The following is a 17,789-nucleotide window of genomic DNA, read 5'->3' on the forward strand; positions in this document are numbered from 1 at the left end:
GGATGGTAGTTCCTGTTTGTTGGAACAAACCAGCTGCAGCCCCCTGAGCGATCACTCCACTTATTTCCTCCACATGCATCTGATACCACTTAGAGGAATCGTCGCCAGCAGCTCCCAGATCATGTCTGCGAAATGTATATCACCATGGGTTTGTGTGTTAGTGTGACAGGGGCTGTTTCCCAAATCACTCACTAATCACTATCTAGATGAGTTTACCATTTTGTAGTGCTGTCAGAATGTTTAGTGAAGTTTATACCCTATATAGTGCACTCATTGTTACCCACAATGCATCATGAAAAGTAGTGTACAACCGATGGTCGCTAACTGAGCAATGTATACCATCATGCATTGTGCTCGTGGCAGAGAGACGAGAGGAGCGAGGGAGGCAGGACCTGTCGTTTCAATGTAAATGGAAGCAGAGCAGCACATCACAGCACAACGTTTGTTTCTACATTTAAAGATGACCATTCAACATGTTTTATACCTTATCCTTTTTGTTCTATGTCACAATCCTGCAACAAGGTCGTCATTACTGGCTCAGAGAAAATGCATCGAGTAGCATTCAAAAGCATTTTTTCTTTTCCCGATGAGCTCACTATGTAGTGCTCTATATAGTTATCGCTATACTGTGCAGTATAGTGAATGAGTGGGTGATACAGCACATGACTCTTTCTTGAAAAGGTCTCTTCATTGATGTATGTGATCTGCCATTGCATTCTGGTGAAGACACTGAACAAGACATTTACACAGCAAACAACAGTAAATAACATTTAGTATCTTTATAGTGAAATAGGCTCAGTCCCACTGTCAACTCTCAAGGACTCCCAGGCTTTGAGGTGCGTTCCAGTCGTAAATTGCAACAGGGTTCCCACGCAGACTTTCTGAGCACCTTAAACACACTTTATAAGTCTGCATTTTGCAGACTTTGCCAATGGGACTTACCCAAAAGTCATAGTCAAAGTTGGTGTTACTACTTTTTTTTCTATCTTTGCATAATGATTATCCAAAAAGAGTAAGCACATTTTTTTTAGATAACCTCCCGTCCTCTCTGTAAGACTTGAACCAGGAACATGGTGATATCAGGCAGTCAGTCCCTCGAGCAACTTGGCTGTGAAGAAAGTAAACAACTTACAATAAAAAGCCCCAAACTTATGTAACATGGCGCAGTGTGCTGTCCCAGTCCTATTCATACCACTTCAAGCTTTTGCTGCCTGTCACACTCAATCACTTATCAACTGAAGTCAATTAAGTCTGTGAGGGTAGAGGGTTTGTGTCCTTAGAGTTTAAGTACATTTATTATCCTGAAAAAAGAGTTTTAAAAACACAATAAATTTCTTATTTTATTTTGTTTAAACCATTAAAAACTTTAGTATTGTAATCTGCACCTAAGGTTTTGCAAAGTTGTGCAGATTCACCTCTGAGCTGTTAACTGTCAGTAACTCAGTCCCTCTCATTTTCACCGTTGGCTCAGATACATACACACACACACACACACACACACACACACACACACACACACACACACACACACACACACACACACACACACACCTAAACATGAATTCATGCTGTGTGCGGCCATTAATCTTTGCTTAATCATTCTCTCACCACCAATTTAATCCATCGTGACGTACAATCAGCACATTTATGTTCCCCACTTGCCTGCCAAAACTCTCACCACCTTGTGTTTTTGCATGAAATCTGCCTTTGCACAGTCGTAGAAGCGGAAGGAGAAAATTCAGAGTCTGATTTCTCAAACCAGTGCAGGGCTAAAGTTTAATGTTGGCCGAAGTTCAGCATCAGCACAGATCATCCGAAGGCGTCTGGCGTCGCAGTGTTTTTACAGTTTCTCTTGCGGGAGCCTAAATGAAAGCTCCTTATTATCTAAGCTATCAGGTGCTGACAGTAAACACCAACAGGTTCATTACCTGGGAGCTCGGAGGCAAAATCCTTTGGCACGAAAATCTGCGGCTCCTCTTAGATAAATTAAAAAGTTATATTTTACAATATAAGTTCAGTGCCAAAGTAATATTGTGACACAGATTTAAAAGACAGTTCAAAGTTAATAAGTAACGTCGTTAAGAGAGAAAGCAGGTCACATTCCAGCACTGACTGCTGCATGAAGAGAGTACCTTTATTTTTATATTTAGGAGTTTTTATTAAATTATTCTTATAAAAGTAGAACCAATTGTAGCTGACTTCAAACCTATATACATCCAACCTATGTGCAGCTTGTTCTCAGGCTTAAATCAAGTGTAATATAAATGACTATGACGTAAGCCGTTTTCAGACATGAACTCTGGACATTTTTCAGAGTTTGCCTTTCATAAACTAAGAATGCTGATAGTCGGGGTCAGACATTTTTACAACCACTGCAACATTTCCAGAGTGTTCAGATAAGGGGTTTGGCCTGGGCAGACCCTGTGTCTGACAAGTCTCTGCAGTCCCTGCAACTTGTTTGATTATTTTAGTGTCTGCCCTTATCGCCAAAACCTCTCGAATCTTGTCCTCTTTCTAAGTTGGTGTCATTGTCGGCGTGTACTACGTGTATGAAACTACTTTTTCATCTTTACATATTTGTATTTCTCCAGTTTTGCGTCCGTCAGGCTTTAGAAACGGCATCAACACACACACTTGTCGGCTGTGAAATTTTTCTGCTCTATTCTCACGTGGGTATTTTTAAATAAACTTGACTTGGGGGGGGGGGGGCTGGAAAATGTCTTGATGTCAACTGACTTGGGACATTTGCATTCTCACATGCAGCCCCTCCAGAAAATCTCAGGAAAACATCCAGAGTTAGTGCATGTCTCAAAGCAGCTTAGGTAAGTGAATGAGATCCACATGTAAATTTGCAGAACAATCCAGGTGAAGTATGATGCAGTGAAAATCAAGCAGTGTCACTTCAGGCTTGGCTGACAGGTGTTTGACATTGTGCAGCTTAATTTTACAAGAGAAAATATGTGGTGTTACTGCGGTGGTTCCTTGGTCTGTGGCTCAGGTTGGTCTCCGCGGGCTGGGTTCAGATAATCGTCAAAGGACCTTGTCTTCACTGTCCATCCTGTCCTCAAAAGACCAAGGTTTCTGTTTTCACTCCGTTTCGACAAAAATCTCTCTGCAGTTGCTTTTGGGCCGGTAAAAGAATCAAAGGTCTACTTTACAGCATGTGGCAGCATGTCTTGGATTAGTCCTATAGTCAGTTGGGCTGGGTAATAATTCACTATTGTAGTTTACGGATGCAGTTTAAACAAAAACAAACTGAATTCTCCTCCAGGCAAGACACTGCCAGCAGCTGTTCTGGGGACCGACCCCGACCTCTGACCTGGGATGTGACCTGGGATCATTAAATTGTGACGTTTCCATTTTAAAGTCGTTCCGACAGGGTCCTCCTGACTTTTTATGGCATCTGGTGTTTCAGTTCAACGCAGCGACAGGTTACGTTGATCCACAGCAGCCGGAGTGGCTGTGTGGGCAGGTTGTGCGGCTCATAAGTGAGACAAACTCCTAAACACTGACCTTTAGTACAGTCGCCCCGGAGGGGGTGGCGAGGGGTGTGTGAAAGAAAGGCATAAAGAGAAGAAAAAGAGAGGGTTGTGGAATGTGGGAGAGAGAGCAGAAAGTGAATGGATCAGAGGAAAAAGAGAGATGAGGAAAAAAAGACGAGTAGACCAGACAGAGCGAGAGAGAAAGAGAGCGGGAGTAGGCAGGGAGGAGGAGGAGGGGTGATTAGTGTGTGTGAGCCGGAGCTCTGATTGGTCCAGCAGCCTGTGTGAGTGTGTGTGTGCATGTGTGTTTGCATGAATCATTCTGTGTGTGCGTGTGCGTGTGTGTGTGTGTGTGCTTCTAGCCAGTGGGCGGGGGATTAAGCCTGCATCACGTGGTCCCTTTAGCTTCTTTACCACACAAACACACACCCTCATTCTCTGAACGCACACACACACACACATCCCCTCACATATACACTCACAGCTGTTGATTCTTCTCTCACTGATGAACACCGGTACAGACGTGGAGAGGGGCCGGCAGGAATCCGAGCGAATCTGCTCTCTGCTGGAACAACCTGGAGGGACAAGTGGACCGACTGGTTCCCTGTGATCGCTGCCTGCCTCTCACTTTCTGTCCCGCTCTTTCTCTTTGACTCTCTCGTCTTCTCTCTGGGACTCAGTGTTGGAATTTTGAGCGCAGACGGCGAGCAGCAGAGGGAAATAGAGACATGTGTTTTGCCTCAGCCGCCTACTACCACTGCCTGTGCTCTCCCATTCACTGACCGAGGAGGAAACACAAGGTTGGTTGGGCTCGGGCTTATTCTCTTGTTCTCTTGTGTCATTACCTGGTTGGACATTTGGAATGTTGTTTGGGAATTTGATCCCTCCGGTTCTCAGACCTTCTAGTATTTTAATCCCATTCATTTCGGTTTATTATATGTTGCCTACAGATTGCCATCCATAAAATTGACTTGTAGTTTTAGGGGAATTCCAAGTTAGTGCAGCCGCCTGGGCACTCACACAGGCGAGTACACACTCCTGCACTATAAACACGCTTGGCAGTAACAGTGCAGTGAGTGTGAGCACCAGAGAAGATTAGCTCTGGCTATTAACTCTGATGTGTGCAACACTGGGCACTGAAGGCATGTGGAGATACAAGACATTCCTTTGGGTGATTGTCTGCAAAAAAGAAAATCCAGATAAGATTTTTTGTGTGTCCTCTAACCTGCATAAGAAGCAGCTGCTGCTACTGACAAAAGAGTTGCACAATAAAGAAACACCGCAAACTACAGTCAGATGTTTCCATGTGTCAATCAGACAAAACACGGGCTGCGGAGCCGGCACGTTGTTAGGGCGCAGGAGGAGAAGTCTTCCTCATCTCATAGTAAAGCCGCTGGATGATCTGTAGGCTGCTGAGCATGTGGCTCCAGTTTCACTGCTAGGTCTATCATGCAGTCGTGTTTAGACACGTACACACCTGCTCCTCTGTTTGTGTGTGTGTCTGCATGTGCGAGTTGCTCTCACAGGGTTAACACCGCAGGTCCCAGTGTGTGGTTTTGTGCGCGTGTGCTCACTCTGCCATTTACTGTGTGTATGGATATAATTAGCACATATACAGATTCTTTCCTGGTATTGTTGCCGTCGGGTTGAAACACAACCCAAAAGGCTGTTTGCCTATTTTTAGTGGTGGCAGCTCGTGGAGAGTCAAGCATGCATGCTTTGAAGCTGCCCCCAGGCCAGATGACGGTATGAGGGTTGACCGTGTGGCTGAGTGTTGGTGTCTGCTGCCTGTTGATAAACTGTGTTTGTTGTACCTTTCCACTAAGTTAATATGTAATCTACTGCATGCAATTGAAAGAACAGTGACAAACAATGTCAGAAAGGGCGAGTCGGAGAGAGATGTAGGAAGCCAGAAAGACGGCACCGCACAGAGAGATGCAGCGGCTGACAAATTAACAGTGATTGGCTTCCAGATTAGCCGCCTGTCATCAGAGGAAGATAGAGAGTTGTGTGCTGCCTGAGTCGCTGGCTCTAATCCAGCTCCAAATGTCAGAGGACGACTGAGGCCCTATGGGGGATCACTCTCAGTCTCTGGGATAAAACACACAGAACGGAGATGAAGGAGGGAAACTAACGCGTGAAATGTGAGAGACTAGAAAGCAGCAGTGTTGCTTCACTGATTTTTTTACCTAAATTTCTAAAACACGCATGTTTATGTCACTACACAATTACAAGTACTTGATAGTGCATATTTATATTTAAAAAATCATTTTTTGTATATTGTAGGGCTCAGTTCATGAGTTTATTAATCAATTGATTGATTTACAGAAATTAAATTAACATCTTTTTCAATTGTTGATTATTTAGTTTCTTTTTCAAACAAAAATCTTTAACCTTTTTCTCTTTCTAGCATCTTAATTGTGAGCTGTGCTGCCTTTCTTAATTTTATGTGACAGTGAATTAAATATTTAAGACTATTGATCTGTAGGTTGAAGATATCACATTGGGCTTTAGCAAATGGAATCTCTATTTTCTGACATTTTGTAGACCAAATAATGAATTATCTATAGTTTGAATTACTTGAGAAAGCATTTGACAGATTCACCAATAATTAAAATATATAAAACATTAGGAATCCTACGCTGTATTTTATAAATCTGTACCACTCATGCAGTAACGGCCTGTTTTTGCCTGGAGTTTAAGTCCAGACTCGATGGAGGTTTAGTGTCCGTGACTCACACTATTCCTCAGTTACTCCTAGTAACCAAAAACACGTTAGCGCTCTTTGGTTTACAGCAGTGATTGGTTTTATGACGCTCTTTAAATAACTGTTTATAGTTGAGAAAGTGTTCATGGACAGCCTCCCCACACATGAAGGCGGCTTATATCTGCAGAGCTGCCAAACACGGGTGAGGTGGAGGGAGGGAGGGAGGTAGGGAGGGAGGGTCAGTAAAGGTCACAGGGTGAAAGGTCACGGTCACCTTGCCTCGGGCTGCGGTTGCAGTCTCGCTAAAACACAGCCCTCCTCGTCTATCTGCCACAGAATAACGGCTCTTAAATCAATCACAGCACAGCACAGTCCTCCAATGCCACATCTCTACAGGGCAGTGGTGTTGCAAGTTTCCGGGTTTGGCCGCTGAACTCAAACTTCTGGAGTTGTTGTGGATTTTTTATTTGTTTCATTCAAGAAGTGTTTTAAACGAATCACAAGCACACATCTGCCATCACGCATGAAAATTGAATTGTAAACATTGATACTGTAATATGAGGATTGGATTCCATTCTTACTCAGATTAGTCGTGTGCTCTCTGACATGCACACAAACACACACCCACACAACTACCAACCCACACCCCCCCTCACCCTCTCATACCTCCCAACCGTCGACCCCTCTGGATGAGACCAGGCCAGGAGGTTTCAGGACGGGGACAATGATCTATTGACAGAGACAGAGGGGGGGGGCTCATGCTGGGGACTGCTAGAGTTGTGTGTCTTGTGACAGAGCAGTGATTGGGCGGTGAACTGAGAGGCTGGGTTTGGTGCGGGCGGGGGGGTGTTACTGTATTTTGGTGAGGCTACAGCTGGCCATGCAGAATTCCACTCATACACAAAATTTCAGGCACGAGCTCAAACTGTCAGTCGCACATTCTTAGATGCATTTTAGATTTGATGCTCCAACTTTCATTTACTTTAAAGATTCTGGCCCCGGATCATCGAGTTAGTGCAGCCACATGTCTGCCTTCTTTTTGAATAATGCATTCTGCCCTCAGTTTATCTCGATACAACTTCCAATTACAGTGACTATGGTCGAGAAAAAAAACAAAGCAGAATAGCACAGAGGCGCAGGAGGACGGAGTCAATATCAGGTTACATAACTCTTTGCTGCCCAGCTGCCTTCAATTAAAGAGGTTTTTTCATGCGGCTTTTATTCATTTCCACAATATAAATCACAGCTTTAGTAGAGGGATCAGGTCGAGAAGGAGAGGCTTCCTGTTTCCAGATAACACCATAGACAAAGCGCTGGTAGTTTGAATGAATACTTTTGCATTTTAAAATACGTTTTACATAGGGTTGCATTTCTTATCAAATTTGTAACTATTTCTGTGTCTTGCAACATCTTAAGAATACAAACACAAAGAGGGGTTGCAGGAGGGTCGGCAGTTCAAATTCCCACTGGAAATGGGGAAAATATAGTTGTGAAAAGTGATCGATGAATACACTGAACTACCACTGAACTCTGAGCAAGGCACTAAACACCCGAGGAAGCAACAGTGGTCGTATATATGAGTAAAACTAAGGTCTGAATGTTTGACTCTATATTAAAAAAATGAGCCATTTGTAATAGTAAGTGTTGAATGTTGTTTTTTACATATTTACTACTGTAGCAATACTGTACATATCAAGTCTCAACAAAGTGGTTTTATTCCACAGGAACACGTGAACAGAAAAAAAACCAAAATTCCTCATGCCCGGGTTCACCCACTAAGAAGGATTTCTTTAAACTGTCTGTTTGTTTGGTCTGAGGATGTCTCCTCTATTCACTTATCGGTGTGTCGCTCCACTAATCTCCGCCATCTTTCTGAGTGCCATTTGACCTGAATGAGTAGCTTAGCAGCATGTGTCAAACCGAATCACCGCTCCCGCCCCCTGTTTCCCACCACACCAAGTAAACAGCAGTGAAGGTTAAAAGGAGAGAAGGGGCCGATTCTGGCGGAGTAACCCCAACATTTTTCAAGCCGCCTCCTGTCATATGACTACTGAAAGCCACGGGGATCCCTTTTTCTTAAATGATCTCTCTCTCTCTCTCTCTCTCTCTCTCTCTCTCTCTCTCTCTCTCTCATTCCTCTAAGAGACACCATCTGGTGGAGATCCCATAAGTCCCGCCTCTCCCTAATACATCACCAGCTTATGGTCCACTACCACAACTTTAGCCGCACTGCAAAGAATCCTGAAAAATACATTTTTATATGTTCTGTCTTTCTCCCCCTGTGAATCAATCTGTGTTTCTTCACATAGGAGGAGAAGTGCTTGTATCATGTGTTTGTTTGCAGATGAAAACAGAACCTTTCCTGGCGGAGGTTGTTATGGTCTTTATCCCCTGAAAAGAAAAATAGTGTTTCCCAGTTTGTGTTGTTCGTGTGTGCTTCATTGTCAGATTCCTCTTAAATTTATTTAGCCTCACGTTTCTTTTTTTCCCTCCCGAGTCTTTCAAAAAACATAATCAACTTTATGTATTTCCTTCCTTTATTTATTGGCTGTGTCCCTTGGCAGGACAACAAGGCGTTCAGAGGGTCGGTCACGATCCTTGATTTTACTGTAACAATCTGCGTCCGGGGAAATGCTTGTTGCTCTGCCAGCTGACCTGAGAATGAACAGTGGGAGTAAACCAGCTCACCAGTCAAGGCCTGCATGTTCCAAACAAAACCTCCTGTCATTCTCCTCCACTTTGTTGGGAGGTGTGTCACAGTGACCTGGCTAATGCCTGTGTGCAGTTGTGGGTGTATACAGAGTGACGCAATGTGCATATGGAGCCAAACTGTAAACCAAAAGCAAATCAAACCAAAGCACAGCACCTCCATCATGTCCACTAATGAAACTAATATCCTTTTCCTTATTTGTCAGTAGACTACAAATGCAGGCCTTCTTTACTTTTGTTACAACCAGTGACCAAATCTTTTTTTGGGGGATGTGTTCGTCAGTGAAGATACTTAAGTTGAAATAAGGCAGAAATAGCATTTAGCATTTTGCCTCTACAAGCAAATCTGTTTTGCATCTTGGTCGCTGCTTTATTAGCTGTAAGTTTGAATCCTTGTCCATGCCGTTCTGTGTTGTTCTCAACACTCCTTGTGCTGGGAAACATCTGAGCACAAGTTTTTTTTAAATGGTCGATACCAACCTTTTTCCTCTTTCAAATGAAATGATTGATGTTCTAACATGTACACCTCCCTGCTTTCTTTCTCCTCAGGTAGAGTCAGAGCCATTGAGTGAGTGAGCGAGGTGAAGCAGGCATGAGTGCGGACAGCCATCAGGGGGTGGTGACCACTCCTCCTCCGCCTGGCGGAGGGACCAAGGAGCGCTACTTTGACCGGGTCAACGTCAATGATCCCGAATACATCAGGGCCAGGAACATGTCGCCCGACCTGCGGCAGGACTTCAACGTTCTGGAGCAGAAGAAACGTGTCACACAGATACTACAGAGCCCCGTAAGTGAAAAGACAGAAAAGAGACTATGCACAGGCCAGAGAATATTCATTTAGACCTGTATACAGAGTTGTACACTGATTACCTTTGTTGAGCTGTTGTGTCGTCCAGCTCTTTATACGGTCAATGGTCCTGAGAGTTTGATGGGACTGATCAAAGATGGTTCTCCTTACAGAATGTTGATCACAGATACATTTTGTGGTTAATTAGGTTTTTTTAAAGTGGGTAAACCAGCTAAAAAGGCGATTAACTCCTCTCCCTTTGCTGTTGTGGTACATTGCAGTAGAGAAGTTTGCGTCTCTGTTTTTTTCCTCTTGGGCGTCATGTTCGACGTCATGAAAGCACCGACAACTGAGGTGCTCCCTAACCTCGTTGTTTTGCCAAATTAACGCGTTCACCCGGACGTCTTGTTTCCATCTTTGCTGATAGGAGCCGGAGCCAATTAAAACCTGTGTTTGCTGATTAGTCATTTGACCTGGAAGTGAATGCAGATTGAAGCTATTCCCATTGCTGTCAGAAGTTTAGCAAGTGTTAGTGGGTTTAATGGCTTAAATGTGTCTGTTTATAATTCTTTGTCCCTGTGATAGACCTGGCATCTTAGCCTGGGTGTTCCACAACTGTCACTGAATACATGCTGGAGTTGGCACTAGATTCCCACAGTTCTGAGCAGGATTAACTGATTAATTATTCAAAAGTGCCTGATACTTTTGCAAAAGAAGTTTAAGAGGAACACTATCAAGATTACACAAGACCTGATGGAGAACTTTTCACCTTACCGACAAACAATTTGTGAAATCACTTCCCGTTTTCTCTTTCTGACAGTTATTATTCGCCAATCAAGTGATTTCTAAAAAAGCCACAGCAGTGAGTGCATCACACGTGCTTGTGTGTTTGTGTTGATGTTGTGACACTAGCCACAGAAACTCAGTAGTCAGCCCCCCGCTAACATCCTGATATAACCACCAGCTGCCGCGCCCTGGCTCAGGCGTACTGCCGGTGCTCTCCGAGTGCCCTCCAGGCCAGCGGTTCCCATGCTCAGTCAGGTTTTGCTGAAGTAAATAACTCTGCGAGCATGGGGCAAATTTCAGCCAACACAAGTACTGTTGTTGTTTGATTTTCTTTGCCCGGAGGTCTGAATTCTTGAGAATTACTGTTGCTTCGCTAGCCAAGCCTGATAGAAGTTTTGAAGGTACAGTTACAGGTCCGCTGGGGCGACACATACTTACTGTTTAGGCACTTGAGGTATTGTACAAAACAAGGGGATATTGTGTCCTGTAGGTTTGTTGATGGCTGCAACTTCTGCAAGGATCCGAATGTAGTGCAAAGGTTGTGATTATAACCGGGAGAAGCTCAGAGAGAGGCCGAGCTAAAGCAACACTTGAACATCAGACTGTACACGACAATATCAGACTTAAAAAAAAAACTCATCATGTACCCTATAGATGTTTTACTTCTGGATCAATTTGTTTCCAGCTACCACCTAAATGCATTTCATCCTGATCTGGCAGTCAGCACAAAACTGTGCAACTGTGGTAATCATAGTCCGAGACAAAGTCATGGCGTACGTAATGTCAACACAGCTCTTTCCTGTCTTGCTGTTTTCTTGCTTGTGTCCTCTGAGCAGTTGCGTCACCATGTGTGGATATTTTACAACAAGCCCTCCCACTCCACTTACTTAGTATTTACTCTGCACTGTTGGCACAGGGCTGGTCTCTTGACTGAGGGAGTGCTTCTCACTGTTAACAATGGTATCTTACGTTTCTAGATACAGCGTGTGTCTCTGTCTGTATTTGTCCGTATGCATTTTCAGGTTGATTTACGTTGAAGTGACAAAAACACTTTGATGGTTTTAGAGTCAGCAGTGACATTTATTAGGGCTTGAATGATTCTCGAACCGAAACCAAAATCGCAGTCCAAACGACCACAGTTTCGGTTCGCAACAGACAAAGACGGAACCGCCAAACATCTCCCTGCCCAATCCCACACGCTGCCACAGCAGCATGTGCAGCCTGTTGCGTGTGTGCGTTTGTGTACATTCACACTCCAATCCAATCACAGCCACGCGTAATCTGAAGCAACACAAAGAAGTGACTAGTAGCTTCAGAACAATGAGTGGGGAGGTCGGAGAGGATCGTCTGTTTTACCTTTAAAAAGCATGGAAAGGATTATTTTTAGGTTATTTTTGTTTATGTATTTTTTTGTGTAGTCGTAAGCCGTTTTCAGACATGACCTCCAGGTAAAATCTGGAGAATTGGCTACATGTAGTTTGCCTTTCACACATGCACAACACAGCGGGAGGTTCTCTGCACAAACGTGTTCACAACAGCATCAAATCCAACAGCGAGAGCATTCAGTGCAGCAGACAGAGGCAGGAAGTGACGTATTAACTCCACTGCGTAGATCACGTCATCATGTTTACAGCACCCCGACACCGTTGTCAGCTCTACGTGTGTGTCACCGCTTTTTTACCGGGAGATATTTGTTTTCTTTTTGTGTTTTAATTTTTGTGTCGTGTGTTAGAAAGCGTCATCAAACAACCCCCACCCAGTCGCGGTAAATCCTGCGGGGGATCCCCTGCTGTGTTCTCACATCGACTTCTCCTGGATTTCTACGGACTTTATACAAGGAGGTCAGGCGTATAAAGTCTGTAGGAACTGTGGAGCGTCTCACTCTGACATTTGCGTTCTCTCATGCGCCCCCCGAGGAGAAAATACGGAGGATCTGCAGAGTCCAGTGCATGTCTGAAAGCAGCTTTATGTTGTTGTCTTCACTGTTCCAAATGATGGTGTTTTAATAAAACCCACACATCACCCACCCCACCCCGCCCCGCGCTTTTTCTTACGCACCCACTATTCACCCCCTTAAAATAAAATCGAGGTATGAACGAAACCATGGCTCAAAAACTAAGGTCCAAACTGAACCGTGGATTTGGAGAATCGTTACAGCTCTAATATTTGTGGTACAGTTGGGTAACGGATAAGGTCAGGTGCTGCTGCAGCAATGAATGTCATGAATGAAATGTTCCTCACAAGTACAGTAATACAAGTCTGGAATCGTGTGTGTGTGTGTCTGTGTGCGTCTGTGTGGTATTTGTTAGTGGCGGCGCTGTGGTTTCTTTTTTTAGCTTTAAATGTGATCCACATTCTGCACATGCCCAGTGTGGTTTCCTTGGCACACAACGTTTTTGCACCAGATGTCTGGAGGGGCAGGAGCTTGGTGCTGCTGATGCAGGTTTCCACTTGATCCTCTGTGTGTATGTGTGTGTGTCCTTGTGTGTTTGTGTGTGATTAAGTACCACAAGTGCAGTTCGGGGTGAGCAAATGAATGAGCACATTAAAGGGCTCTGCTCTATGTCGACTGCAGTGCACTGCTGGGCCCCCGTTGGAGCGTCTGGACCCGACCATCACTGGTTTGTTCTGCGGTGTGTCTGACACAGCTGGCTGCAGTTTGTCCTTATCAGCTGCAGTTCATGTTGAAAAGAAGCAGAGGCAGTCAGTGGGAGAGAGAGAGAGGGAGCTGTCTGACTGTTCAGCCTCACTCAGGTTCCCCCGCGGCTCCACTAAATGATTTAGCGTCTTTCAGCTCGTTCGATGGTTTCGAGACCTGCAATTTGGGTCCAGTGTCACGGGTCTCAACAGCTTATTTTCAAGACACATAAGGCAGCTGTTGTCAGAAACAAATAGATCTCAGTAGAGTGCATCCAGGCTAGATCTACATCTTCACTTGGATCTTCACCACATTTTGCTCACTCATCAGCCCCCTAAACATATTAGTTTTTTCTTCATCAATATCCATGAATTAATTTCAGGGAAATCTGTGAAATGTCAAAAACCGCCCTATCTTGCAATGTTAAAGAAAGTGATTAAAATATTCCTGGATCCGCCCCTTTCTCCAGATCCACGCCAAAATGTAACGGGTTCTTGCTTGGCCCATGTCCCATCCTTCCACCAAGTTTAATGGAAATCTGTTCTGTAGTTTTTTTGTAATCCTGCTGACAAAGAAACAAAGCAACCAAAGGGGCAAAACCAGAATCTCATTGGCGGAGGTAAAAACCTCCAAAAACCCACTGGACATGATCTGCCTGACAAACTGGGACCAAACAGAGCGAAAAGAAACATTGGAATCAACACCAAATCCATGTATGGTTGAGCTGTGTCTGCCTGATGTGTAGGCAGCTGCTTGTCGACGTTAGCTGCACAAATTTTGATGAATTTGATAAGATGTCAAATTCTCGCATCAGGACAGTCGGCCGCTGAAAGACGCTGCCCGAGTCTCACTTGCTGTCACGTTTATTATGAAGCTTGATGTGGTTTTGAACGTGGGCCAAGCGGCTCTGTCAGCAGGAACAGGTGGCTCCCCGCGTGCCGCAGATTTTTTTGCAGCCCTCTCATCAGGACAGTCGGTTTACTCACATTCAACTACGACAACAACAATAACAAGCGTCACCAGCTGAGCAGGACACGTGCGCTCGATCCACCCCGTCTCTTTCTCTTTCTTTCTCTTTCTTTCTCTCCTATCGTTTCTATTTTCTGTCGCTGTACCGAGTTCAACCGCGTTCAACCGCACACAACACAAACAACATGCATGTCAACAGCTGGACGTCCACACATGTGCCTCTCTCTCTCTCTCTCTCTCTCTCTCTCTCTCGCCCCCTCCCCCCCTCCGTTTGTTTTGATTCCAGTGTTATGGGACTAGCGGCGGCTCCAGATTACATGGTTTCCAGCGCTCAGATGGCAGGTTGTATTTAAAGTCGGACCAATATAGAGCAGGCGGGACTGAATCAACTGAGCTGACTTCATCCACTCGCCTCATTCATGCAGCTGTGTTTACCTTTGAAAGTCAAAGGCTACAGCTCAAGGTTGAAGCCCTTAAGTCTTTTCGTCCTGCGAGGCTGCACGGACAGAGTCCCAGCTCACATAAAACATAATAAATACATGTTCGGCACAGTCGCTCTATCTAGCACAAGGTAATGATCACATCTTTTTTATAGAAATTATACCAACAAAATCCTCAAGATTGTGGATGCAGTTAGTGACCATTAAACACTTGTAGAGGGAAATTGTCATGTTTGTAAAAAGAAATATAATGTATGGTTCCTTTAAAAAAATACAGAACATTAACTTGCTGTACTTTAATTCACATGACAAAGGAGGAGGAGTCAGGGTCATTTTTAAGTCAGCGATCATAACGAGTCTTTTGTATGACATGCGAGGACTGAAATTTGCCTTCAGGTGATGTGTGAGCTGCTTTTCTTTGCACTTTCTTCTAGAGACCGAGCTTGGATTCAGCTCTCGGCTGAAAAGCCAAGTCTCATGATGACACGGTTTTTAAATCGTGATATTAATTTGTTACTGTTTTAATTCTGCGTTCAAGCCCCACTCTCTCACTCTCTGTCTCTCTTTAGCTGATGTAAAACTGTACATCTATACAAATTATTATTAAATATAATACAAATATCTCAGGATGAAAAAGAGCTTGCATACATGTAGGTGATGCAGACGAAGATGTCAACTTGGACAGTTGACGAGATTCGAGAGCTTGTGGAGATTGGGCCAACGGCGGCGTTGAGCTGGAATAAAAAAAAATTGATTTCCATAGCGGAATTAATATGTCATGTCCTGTTTGGTGCATGCTACTGATATTATCCTGTTGTTGTTAGAGTCTCACCTGGAAATTTTCTGCCTGCCTGATAACTGTATGAGTTCTGGCTTCTGGGTTGTCGTGTCTCTATTTGCCCCAAAGGGTCAAAAGGTCAAAAACTCTCTGAGGCTCGAGATTCAATCAGATGAAATTTAATTTCTGTTTCACTTCCACATGCTCAGTCTCCTGCACTTCTCCGTTCCTTCTCCAGCATGTGACACATTTTGTTCATCATCCACTGAAATGATTTACCGATACCAAGTGGTACATTTGCTCAGCCTCATTTGCACTCAAGGCCTCCGGGTCTCCTCTTCCCTCTCAGTTGCCAGAAATCACCAGTGGATAATTTATGGTGCAGTGGCGGCTTCTGTCGAGGACTCTGTCGTGTCGGGTAAATGTCAGGGCTGCTCTCTGCTATGTTTTCCTTTTTTTCTTTTTAAAAGAAGGCTGAACTCACTCCAGAGGCTCTTTAATACCACCCTCTTTCCTCTCAGAGATATGTCTCTGTTTTACTTTGGCATTTCACGACATATCTTGGGAGCTGAATTTAGCAAAACCACCGGCAGTGCTCTCAGGGTTAGAGGGTAACACAGTGAAATGTTACCGAGGTCCACTTCACCTCAAGAGGAGAGGCCAGGAGTCAGAGGAATGGCCTTTGTGCGGAGGTTATAAGCTTTAAACTATTCTCCATCTGTCTCCAAAGACATAAATGCTTTACAGAGGGGGGGGGAGTGCTGCATGACTCCAGCTGATCTGACAGGTGCTCTTTAGTGGTCTGCTAATTTGCCTACATGCTTGAGGAATAAACTAAAATCATTATTTCATCCAAACACAGAGCACCTTATTGTTTCTTTCCCTGGATCTCGGGCCTATTCAACACTTGTGACTCCTGGGATCTTGTATTTTATACTTCAACCAGAGACGAAAGTATTTTAGTCACTAAGAAAAATAAATGTAATGAATGATTTCTTGTTGAAACTGGTGCATGAAAATATTTGCAATATTTGCCGGTCTAAAATGTCGGATCAGTATCGACCATGACGTGACCAAACCACAGGAGATACAGATACACTTTCTTATCACTTTTAAAGAAAGCTACCGTTGTAAATGATCTTTTGGTTCAATCTGTTCTGTCACGGCGAACCAGCGCATATCTCAAGAAACAAGGCAGGGAGTTTATGCAGGGTAGGGAGACATTGCAGTCGGGGCAGGGGACCAATTTTACTGTAGCACCCTCTGAGGTTCGGTGGGTGGGGGTCAATAGCACTAGGAGGCCTGCAGACAGGCACCCGGCTTCTTTGTAGCACTGTCACGTGGGCTGCTTGAAAGAAAAGCATTGTGATGACATAACTGTGGGGAGGCTGAAATTACAGGCCTCACCTGGCGTGTTTCTTTTTCTTTTAGGATAACATGAGTGTGTATTTGCCTTTTATCGTTTATCTACTGTTCTGTGTATGTTTCAGTCTTTTCTGACAGGGTACGTTTGAAGAGGTTGTATTCAATTCATTTCTTTTAGTTGACCTGTAGAGGTGAATGGAATTCATCACTAAGACGACCTAATGATGCAGGTCACCATGTGCTACCAGGTGGACAGAGTTTAACATTTTGTAGGACTGAGAAAAAATCCTAACCTGTTGGAGGTAATGACACCAAAACACATGTGCACATAAGACAAAAACAATAACCGCATTTATAACCGCGTACTTAACTGAAATCTGCTGTAATGAGACAGTTGACATCATACTAGTGAGTTTGTGATGCAATGATGAAACTGGGAGTGACACACAATTCTTCTGATCAGGCAAAACGAACGAATGTGTAGAATCGTCCTTGGCCCAACCAAGATATGAAAAGTCCTGCCTTCCTTTCCCACAGGATGACGTGCAGCAGTGCGAGCGTCACCTGAATGTGCAACAATAACTGCAGCAGAAACAAGGGAATCGCAACAAAAGGAAACTTCTCTGGAAGTGCGATGATGACACAAGCTCTTGGAAGACTAGAAACTTCCTGTTAGAGTAAGAGGGTGGAGGAAACTTTCTATTGTCCCTCAGAGAGAGAATCGAGTGAACTATAAGATGCATGTGAACAAGTCTTTTTGTTCACCATGCACCAACCATTGAAGTGGCGATGAAACACTTGTATCAGGTCACATCGGCCCTGATTAAATGTCCTGAAGTGACACGTGAATCCTGGAGCTTGTCAGATCACTCCGATTGCCCAGTGGAGGAAACACGAAATTCAATGATCCCCCACAAGAACCTAGATTTAAGATGAAGAACGTCTGAAACCTTTCTGTCGGACTGTGTTGTGCCTCAGAATGATCAGTGTTAGATTTCTCATGGTAAAATTGTATTACTGTGCATAGCCACGTCTCTATTCTCTCTCCAGTCTCAGGCTTGGACTTCTCCACTGAGTAGTTGGACAAGCTCCAGTCCGCAGGTCGACTTAATACCCTCAAGACCGCCG

At 44.2% G+C, this 17,789-nt stretch overlaps 1 protein-coding gene across 10 annotated transcripts in view; it reads left to right on the forward strand.

Moving 5' to 3' along the window:
- The window catches only part of add3a (adducin 3 (gamma) a), a 103,619-nt gene that overhangs the window by 56,815 nt on the left and 29,015 nt on the right, over positions 1-17,789 (forward strand). For 8 of the 10 annotated variants that reach the window (XM_034598695.1, XM_034598666.1, XM_034598656.1 and 5 more), the window contains one exon: positions 9,448-9,685. In XM_034598695.1, coding sequence (XP_034454586.1) covers positions 9,491-9,685 — 195 coding nt within the window. In that variant the 5' untranslated portion in view covers positions 9,448-9,490. Of the gene's footprint in view, positions 1-3,909; positions 4,283-9,447; positions 9,686-17,789 lie in introns of those variants that run through there. The other 2 variants (XM_034598648.1, XM_034598723.1) reach the window with 1 other exon arrangement.

The sequence above is a fragment of the Hippoglossus hippoglossus genome, chromosome 1, assembly GCF_009819705.1.
Source record: "Hippoglossus hippoglossus isolate fHipHip1 chromosome 1, fHipHip1.pri, whole genome shotgun sequence".
NCBI lineage: Eukaryota > Metazoa > Chordata > Actinopteri > Pleuronectiformes > Pleuronectidae > Hippoglossus > Hippoglossus hippoglossus.